Source organism: Colossoma macropomum, unplaced genomic scaffold (assembly GCF_904425465.1).
Source record: "Colossoma macropomum unplaced genomic scaffold, Colossoma_macropomum, whole genome shotgun sequence".
Taxonomy (NCBI): domain Eukaryota; kingdom Metazoa; phylum Chordata; class Actinopteri; order Characiformes; family Serrasalmidae; genus Colossoma; species Colossoma macropomum.
Genome location: NW_023494789.1, coordinates 20,684,430 through 20,694,437, shown reverse-complemented (window position 1 = coordinate 20,694,437; position 10,008 = coordinate 20,684,430). Strand labels below are relative to the sequence as shown.

Here is a 10,008-nt window from a genome sequence, read left to right as displayed (position 1 = left end):
ACTCTCTAATCCAGCATGCTAGTACACGTGAACGCTGTAGGAGGGAGCGAATGGGAGCTTCAGGAGCATGAGTCTCGACCAAATCTTCACCAATCAGAAATGGCTTTTAGCGCAGCTCATTTGCATTAAGCATGCCCACTAGCCAAGCCCCAGTGCTGGAAAGAGTGCCTAATGCAGCAGCTTTAGAGACACAATTACTACATGAAACCAGTAATTTTTTCCATTTTATTAAAGTTGAGGTGCAACTGTTTAGTGCAATTGTATTACGTCACATTTTTCATATGTGTATTTTAGAGGGAACATGCATGAAATTCAAGGAAAGTTTGACACGTATGGGTCATTACCTCTAAGATTTGTATTGGCCAAACTACTTGTAGTACATCCAGAGTGCATGACTGTAAGGCAAAAAAAAAGTTTTCCAATGATGCAAAGATTTCCATTGAAATAACTTAAGACAACAGTCATCAGGAATTCTGAGCCTGCGGAAACAGAATACAATTTTCGTCATAGTGTGTGCTGCTCCTGATTCGTGATGACGGAGGCAAATCCGGTGTGCTCAGTCCAAACTGCAGCTTGTACTTGATCTGGACAATCCGCAGAGCTAACAACTCATTTCGTTCTTCCCTGCTACTTATATTACAGTTCACTTACATTTATTTTACACACACAAACCATAGAAATTTCACTACCACTTTAGTGGACCTCCCCAAACCCTCCATGGTCTTCAGAACACAGACACATATGTCACACTATTCAATCACTTTGTATCCCTGCTTAAGGAAAAACAAGTCAAAAAGGGCAGGAATGACAAGATCCAAGTCTGAACACTGAGGCATAGCTAATCTGTTGAAACCCCATGAAAACTACCCCCCCAAAAAAAGGAATTTAATGTCAAAAAGGTGAGATCTGATAATTCATCTAAGACTCCCAAAGCCCCCGTCGAACCTCCATTCCAGATGAAGGTCTGGGACAAGATGGTCCGCTTTTCTTTTCTTCATGTTAGTTACCTACAAAGTGCTTGTTCTTAATTTTATTTAACACAGCTAAGAAGAAAAATAAACATGAATGGCAAAAAAGACAAAAATCATACATCACAAAAAAAGGGATAATGTGGCAACAACAGCATGTTTCCCAGTCATTGCTGATATTAACAATACTTCTTAAAGAACAACAAAAAAAGCCCCTTGAGCATGCGGGGTGTGATTCGTCAGGCTGAGACTTTGTAGGAGATATTACCTATCCTCTCCTATAGTCCACTTGCAGTCGTTTTTCGTCAGTATTGATTGTCTGAGGCATGTAAAGCTCTTGAGAATTGGCTCTCGGCAAGCAGCACGTGGATGTCGTGTGACAGTTTAAATGTGCAAAAAAAAAACAAAAAAAACAAAAGAAATCGGCAATGTCCATGTTTTGTAGGATATTTTCCTAGACATCCTTATGCGATTGTGACATGTTTACCATTCTTGCTGCTTGAGTGCGTTCACAGTATCATTTCAGGCTCTGTCGTATTCTGCTGTCAGTTTCGCCCAGCAGCCCTCTATTGCTCCATTAGGAGGTAGTTAGACGGGGGGGCCCATGCCCTGACTGGGTGGCAGGCTCTGTGGAGGGCCTGCCGGTGCTGCCAGGGTCGCTGGCTGGGTGCCAGATGTGGGTGAGCTCGTTTGCACCTGTGCCTGGAACTGAGCAAGCTGCTCAGGACTGGCCAGGTTTTTCAGCAGGTTGTTCTCCTGCTCCAGCTGCGAGTTCCGCTCAATCAGCTCCTTTATCTGCTCCTTCAGCACCTCCACTTCCTCACGCACTGCATACATGAGGTGGCTCTTTACTAGGTCCTGTGTGAGAGAGAGCAAGAGAGACTGTTTAACGCAGAGTGCATCAGAAGTTTTTGGAAACATTTTTCAAAGCATTAATCTTAGTATAGTGTCACCTGGGGTTAGACAGTATTACTAATATCCAATATCACAATGTTTTCCCAATGCATCTCTATAGACGATATCACACAGCACTGCTGTCATCTAGGGTTGAACTAGATCAGGGGTGTCCACTCTTATCCACAAAGAGCCGGCTGCAGGTTTTCATTCCAGCAAAGCAGGAGCTCACATGAGCAGCAGTTTGAAGACTGAAACCAACTGATTAAACAAGTGGAATCAGGTGTGCTCCAGCTTGTTTTGAGTGAAAACCTGCAGCCACACCGCTCCTTTGAGGATAAGATTGGACACCCCTGCACTAGATGGATACTAGTGAAATACCAGTACTGTGATTACAGTGCTACATATTGCTTTGGTAAATCCCCAATTTGAGGTGATTAAAAAATAGCTTGAACAAATCTGACCTAAAATGATTTACTTTTGATGGATTGCATATATAAAGTATTCATCTGGATCTGTGATTGATCAGGATGCTCACAGCACTGATTGATTAGATGGCTCCTTTGCACACTGCAGCCTTATGCAATGTCAGTATAAACAAACAATATATTGTGCAGCTCTGCTGTACCCACAGTAATTCTTTAGCTATTCAATTTAAAAATGCATGTGAAGTCTAATTCTACACAAAATCAGTATTAAGTGATCTCTCATTTTCAGCAAAGCTGATAAGTGGCCATAAACAACTGAGAATACAATTTTACAGCCTTAACTGCATACACTGGAATTCTTGTTCACACTGAATTGTTGAAATGCACAATTCAACAACATGACAGACAACTCCACAGAATATAAATGACAATTAGCACATAAAAAATATACAGAGCAAACACAAAAACTCTGTAGTGGTAAAGTGTATTATCACATTTTACTCGGCAGGATTTGCTGTCCTGTCTAGTATGTTTGTATATTCTGCATTTGTTTCACACAGTTGTGCATCTGCACTCTTATGTAATTCTGTGCTATGTCCTGCAGCACAGAACTACATATGTTGTACCATGGGGCCTGAAGAACCACATTTTGTTCCAATTTATACAAGTTATATTAAGGAATGACAACAAAGACCATTTGATTTCACTTGAAATTGTGTAGAGAATATTGTTACAGACCATTTAGTATGCAATCTACAGTGGGACACATGCTGTTTCTCAGTCCTGTAGTTTGTACTTTAATAGTGCAGTTTGGCCTGTCAGAGAGTAGAGAGAGGAGAATATTGCGGGTGCACAGGTTGGAATTTTGAATAATGGTTTGGACCTTATTGCGACAGTGAATGCTGTGCATCTCACTGACTGTAGGTAGGTCACATCCTGTAATCCTCTGAATGAACAGATATAGACTCTCCAGTGTAACAGAGAGGTTTAGTTGTGTGTAATCTGCCCATCATTCTAGTTTAGGATCTAGCTCGGCTTAGAAGCCCGAGAAAGAACAAAATGTCCCTGCTTCCAGCGGGTGGAGCCAATCTACCGCCGAGTTATTTATAACAGCCCGTCTATGGTGCTCCCTTTGCCTAGCAACAAGCAAGAGAAGGCCTGAGCTGCTCGTGTTTAATAGTGATCACAACAGACCTGAGAGAAAACTGCAGGACACCACAAACCCACAGGAGACCTTAATATAAATGACGTAGATGAGGATAAAAATATTAGGCACATGTCCATCCACCCGCAGTCACTGACATGTACAACTGCCCGGTCTAGCTCCTAATCAAGCTTCAACATATACAGATAAACATGAATAGATTTAACAGTAGCACACACGGCTGTTACTCAAATGATCTGAGTTTTTAAATGTTCTGTCGCTCACTTTCAAAGCTTTTCAGTGTGACCAGTTTTGCATTATGTGTAGCCTGTAATGTATAGCTATTAGACCTGGTTCACTTAGCACAGACCAGACTGACACAACAAATAAATAATAAAATACATATAAAAAACTCACCATGGCTTGTTCAATTTTGTTGTCTATGGCCACCACACTGGCACCCGAAGAGCTGTAGAGAGAAAGACAGACAGTCCATAAGAAAATGTGCAGAGTGATGTCTGTAAAGCATTTATGATGATGAAACTCTCAATGCAGCAGCTCAAAGATTCGCTCTGGTAGCTCAGAAACGGAGCCTCAAAACCTTAAGACGACGAACCAAAATGAACACAAAACCCCATCACAAACAGACTGTAATCCAAGAAATCGAAAATGAAAGACAGAAATGGCATGAGAGCTGCTTATTGGGGTTTTCCAAATGGTGTCTGCAGGTTCACGAGACCTGCACCACAGGCATTTTGGCACGCGATCCGTTTCGATTTTAGTTCACACTATGAGGGCCGATCACCGGAGCACGTCAATGTCAGGTGTATTTTGTGATAGAAGAAAGCAGGAAACATTACAGTAAATAGGATCCCACTCATCCATCCATCCATTTAATTCATTCGATGCAGAGATTTGTCGCGGTCTTGTTTTCCTTTCGCACCGCACGTCTCAAAAATCGTGACAAACAGGTCATTGAGCCTACCTACGGTCAAGCTTGATGGGCGAAGAGCTCTCCGTGCCCAAGACAGACGACAAAAACGAAATAGAAAAATTCCTCAGCTGGCAAACACCAAGGTCCATCGCCACTGTGTAACATGGAGAATTCATTCTAATCCGCCCATAATATAAAAGCCGGTGTGTAAAAATGGAGCTCTACACCTCCGTCGATATAAAATGTCACATTCTCCAAAAGGGGGGATATTAGGTCACTTGTGTTTCCAGGACTCGTGAAGCCTGCTCGGCCATCGGTGCAGCACAAAGACCGGCGAGCAGATCCACAGAGGCTGCGCTTCTCTCACTATCTGCAGTCCGACATATTTGCATAATAAAATCGACTAACAGCCCACTGAGGCACCCCATTGGCTGAGGAGCGATTTTAATTTGACTAATATATACAGCTCCGCCCCACCGAAGCTGACTGCTGACAAGGTTCAGAAACCCAAGAAACCGAACCGCCTGAAAACAACGTCTGAGTGTTAGAATTCAGAGAGGAAAATATCATTAAAAGAAACAGAATAATTGTTAAAAAAAACAGCTGTATTTCTTCATAAAGACTAAAATGGCGAGAAGCACACAACCGCAGGTGCAGACAGAGAGCGGCGAGAGTGCGCAGGCTGCCACCTCTCGGCTCGCAGGCTGAAGTACAGACCCACCAACGAGAAACAAAAACCCTCAACAGCTTTTGAAGAAAGTGAAGAAAAGAAAAAACGCAACGTTAGAAACTCTACAGCGAAAATAGCTAAACATTTACCCACTGAAACGGTCCTCTTAGTCGTGGTCTACATCACGCTCCCCCTCATTTCGCACGCATAAAAACAAACATCAAAATGTGCGGGGCAGGGGGCATTCCAGGACCACTGTTGGGAACGACTGGCCTAGATCATGGGGATGGGGTCAATTTTATTCATGAAAGAGTGACAGCTTAGATTTTTTTCTTGAATAACAGGCTGGAGGAGTTTCGCTAGTGCACTTAATCCCATTTGTGCAAAAAGCAGCAGTTATTCACAGTAACTCCTGAACTCAGTCAGGTGGCAACTTTATTTTTTTTCAGCTTGTGACTCAGAAGGAAAAATCTAAAGCCAAGAACAGAAATAGCAAAGTACTAGCACCAGCTGAGGATGAGCAAGGGAGGAACAGCTGTCTGCCTTAAAGGGGAATTCCTATTAATTTAAATAATCTGCAATAATGTGAAATGCGCCATTCTCGAAAAACTCCCGAGTCAGAACTGTTCACAGTGGCAGTCATAAGAACCAGTAGTCTGAAGAGTTTAATACCTCTGAAAGCTGCCTCATGCAAAGCTGTTACATGAAACTGTTACAAATACACTGTCTGCTAGTTTTGAGACAAGGTTTCGGCTTAAAATGTAATTTTAAAATACATTCATGGTCGAGAGGTATGTGCAGGGCATTGTAAGGCAAAATAGCTCCGAAATAAAACTCCGTTATACCGTTATCAACGTTACGTAAACACTCAGGCACATGTAGGTTCAACTGGTTGTCTCAACAATTTATGTATACAGAATAAACTTTGAGAAATCGGTAGAAGTCACATTGCTAACTATGACCATAGCTACAGGGTGCAAAAGGGTTGCCATTAATGAAAAAGCAATGTGACTGTTGCTGAATTCTTAACATGGGACAGACCTGGGATTAGCATATACAGAGAGCTATATATACACTGTATAATGACCCCTTAAAGATCTGTATACGGGTTCAGTTCCTCACCCACATAACTATATACTTATGAGTTTTATAGTAGTAGAATTAATAATAGTAGTTACAGAATAAAAAGTTTTAGGATTAATGAGCCTTTAGTTTAATGGGTTAAACAGAAACTGGGCAGTAACACCTTACTATTTCTTGGCTCAGTGCTCAGTACACTGCTGACCCCTGAAATTATCAAGTGAGCATTACATGTTCTGACCCACTCAACATTCATTTCCTGGATTTTGATGCTTTTACAGTTTTATAGACTGAATGCATATAACATGTGGGAAGATCGCAAAACAGAAATCATTCATGAGATACCACTAGAAAATACCATGACTTGGGCAGAATACAACTGATTTCAGAAGTTAAAACTGTACATCTGGAACATAGTTATATGTCCACTACATCTCCAGAAGTTTGGAGATACCTGCTCATTCAATGATTCTTCCAAAAACAATGGTAACAGGGAGTTTGTCCCCCTTTGTTGCAATAACAGCCTCTACTCTTCTGGGAAAACTTCACACTAGATGTTGGAACATTGCTGTGAGGATTCATTCTGTTTCAAGAGCTCAAGAGCATTACAAGATCAGGTACTGATGTTGGATGATTTGTTCTTGATCACAAGCACCGCTCCAGCTCCTCCCAAAGGTATTCAGTGGTGTTCCATCACTTCTTGACCATGCAATTTAACTGCTCCACAGCCCAATGTTGGGGGCGTCATACCTGTCTAGCTGATGTTTGGAATTGACCTTAGGCTCATGTGAAGCTGCTTTAGAGCATCCCATTCTATCGGCAATAGTTTTCTATGGAGATTATATAAGCTGTGTGTGCGTGCAATTGAGTGTCAACAATGGGAGCACCTTAAAGCACTTAATCCACTAATTAGAACTGGTGTCTGGATACATTTAGACATTAAGTGTTCATCAGTATTTGTCAAAGTGTTGCTAGGCACATTGCAATATTTCCATAGTGTTCCTTTTTCCCAGTGCCAATTGCAATGAGCACAGTATCTCTGAAATGTCAGTGTAGCTCAACGTAATTGAAGGATGTATTTGGCTACATGATTCTGTCTGTGTGTACATATAACAAACAGATGACTCGCTGTTGTGAGAAGAACTCTGCCATTGCCCAACATCTAATCCTCAAGAACAGTTATGTTATGAAACCAGACAACCAAGACATTCTTAGGAAATTTACAAAAACAAGTACTTAAAGTGTGCTAAATCTTAGGTTAAATCCATTGTTTGTTGATGTACACAGTTTCTGTGTTGAAATTCAAAGTAAAGCAAAAGCAGAATAAAGGATTAGCGTCCATTTATTTGTCTACCATCTTCTTCCTGCTAAAATTATACTTTCTAATTCTGAAATTGTAACTTACAGTAGAAGGAAAAATGCTCAATTTTTTTTTATATAAAATCAAGCCGAAAAAGTTCTTCTGGTTCATCATGAAATGTTCAGACAATGTGAAGGAGAGCTGGCATGGTCAAATGGTATTAAAAAAAAAATAGTTTTCATATGACAGCAGCAACTAAAGGAACTCTGAACTTTTTCACACCAAGGCACACTTATGCCACTTCAGACAAAAACTTAACCCCCCACAATGCTTTACCAGAGTCAGGATCATACCTTCAGAACATAGTGTCTACTGTAGCAGTCTAACAGACTGAGACTAATAATTATGTGTCTTTTTCTGGTTGTCTTTTGTGATCTGCTTCCCCTTTGGATGCAATTGCAATTATTAACATCCAGCTTGGAGTGTAAAAGTCTAAGAGACTAATGAACATTTTTTGCAGGTGCATTTTAAAAATCAGCTTGACAAAAAGATGATTTGGAGTGATGCCATGGAGGAACCACCTTTTGTGTTCAGAGTCAACGGATTTTCTTTTCTTTTTCTAAATACAGAGAAAAGTGCTGAAATCACTGTTTGAACTAAGCTACCACTGATTACTACAGATGTGGCATAGACTGCTATTTCTTTAAAGAAAGTGAAAGGTTTCACTGCAAGGCTTTATAGGAAACCAAAATCTGTTCTTTTATAGCATCATTTCAAAAAATGCTTTAGGCATCTTTATTTTTGAAAGTAATGTAGTAATAAATAAAGTACTACTTACCTATTATATATTCACTAAACAATCAAGCGTTTTAGTACCACACTGACATTCTTTGATATTTTTTCTGAGGAGGGTTGTGAGATGCTGTGTGCTAGAAAATGGATTTTGCACAGGGACACAAAATACTGCCCTTCCAAACTTTATGCCTTAAAATTAGCCCTGGTAAACTATTATGATGCTTTGAAGTGAACGTCTGAAGTGCAGGATCTGGCTACTACAACATGAGAAGCAGCTAAAGCCTAAGATTGCTAACAACAAAATAAAATCTCAACTTCTTTAAGGTTGTATGACTGGAGTTTTAGTTCACAACCTGTTGACAAAAATAGGCAGTCTTTCATGCAACTATATACATTATTGAACATCACAGGTGTAAACATATGTATATTGTGCTGGTTGAATAGACAGTATTGCAAATGAAGGAACAGCCATTAGGACAACTGTATCAATTATTTTAAGGGACGCACCAACATGGGAATTATGGGCCGATGCTGACATACATCGATACCAATGCCAATACATAAACATTTTTAAAATGTAGAAACTGGGACTAAATCTACCTGAATCAGCAAAACAGAAAGATGCAACATATTTGTAGATGGTTACAAAGTGCAAGAACTGAATAAAACAAATTTCAGAACAAATATCTCAGCGATACCTAAATGTTCTGCTCTTCCGGAATACAGTAAATACATCATCAAATACTGGTTTGAAATATCAGTCAAATCTGTCCAATGCTGATATTTTTATGCAATTATCTCAATGATACAAAAATGATTTATTGTGCATTCCTAATTATTTTGAACACATGCATAAAGAATATGAAGAAACACATTCCTATATGTAATGTATTTATTCATAATGGATATGAATAAATAAATTACATATAGGAAAAGACTGCATAGATGTTTAAATAAAGTCACCAATAAATACATCAAGTCCCCAGTGAATGTATCAAGAAAGTACAAAATGTTCTTATCCAGGGGTGAGAAAGAATTGCTGCCAAAATGTATTAAACTATTTTGGATTTAAATATATGTTCTTATGATGCAAAGCTATGATTCTTTTCAAAGTAGTTTGAGTTTTTTGAGCCAATTATTGCACCTTAGCCATATAAACACAACACTACAGGAGCAAGATGTACAGTCATGTCTGTGTAAGATTTGTGTGCTTAATTGTATTTAAAGCTGGATAGGTGGTTTTACCTCAGGTGCTGCTCTAGTTCCCAAAAAAGGAACTTTAGTGCCATCCTGTCCTGACCTTTTGGATCCACAAGTCCCTTTTCTCTCATTGAGATGTCAATCAAAGTTGTCCATACACGCTAAAAAACAAAAGCCATCCAGCCATCAGCTGCCAGCCACACACACACCCACTGTCACCACTCAACTTGCTGGACCCTCACCACTCTCGAACAATGCACTCTTTTTGTCAAAAAAAAAAAGCGTGATATCAAAAGCGAAAGCAATGTGTGGGGAAAGGTTGCACTCCACTGCTAATTTACTCTACTGAGCTCTTTCGATCCCTCACTAGCAATTGAATAGGTGAGGGCAAATCTATGATGTCACATTCAATCACGTGACAAGTTCACCACTGTTACATAAACAATTCCTGAATATTTTGCCAGGCAGCCAATCGGATGCTCAGAAATGGACCACACACCCCATGTGGAGACTCATCCTCCGCCCATTATCCCACCTCTTGCCTCTGGAGCTTTGCTCATGGTTGCTATCTCCCCATTATGGAAGGAGAAAATAA

General features: G+C 40.1%; 1 protein-coding gene across 3 annotated transcripts in view; it reads right to left on the bottom strand.

Annotated features, from left to right (window-relative positions):
• Positions 1-211: 211 nt before the first annotated feature.
• Positions 212-10,008, bottom strand: part of zgc:65895 (uncharacterized protein LOC393546 homolog) — a 28,990-nt gene continuing 19,193 nt past the window's right edge. The window contains exons 1-3 of one of the 3 annotated variants that reach the window (XM_036570499.1): positions 9,459-9,688; positions 3,852-3,903; positions 212-1,826 (exon numbers count right to left, since the gene is read on the bottom strand). In XM_036570499.1, coding sequence (XP_036426392.1) covers positions 1,557-1,826; positions 3,852-3,903; positions 9,459-9,544 — 408 coding nt within the window. In that variant the 5' untranslated portion in view covers positions 9,545-9,688 and the 3' untranslated portion in view covers positions 212-1,556. Of the gene's footprint in view, positions 1,827-3,851; positions 3,904-4,419; positions 4,810-9,458; positions 9,689-10,008 lie in introns of those variants that run through there. The other 2 variants (XM_036570498.1, XM_036570497.1) reach the window with 2 other exon arrangements.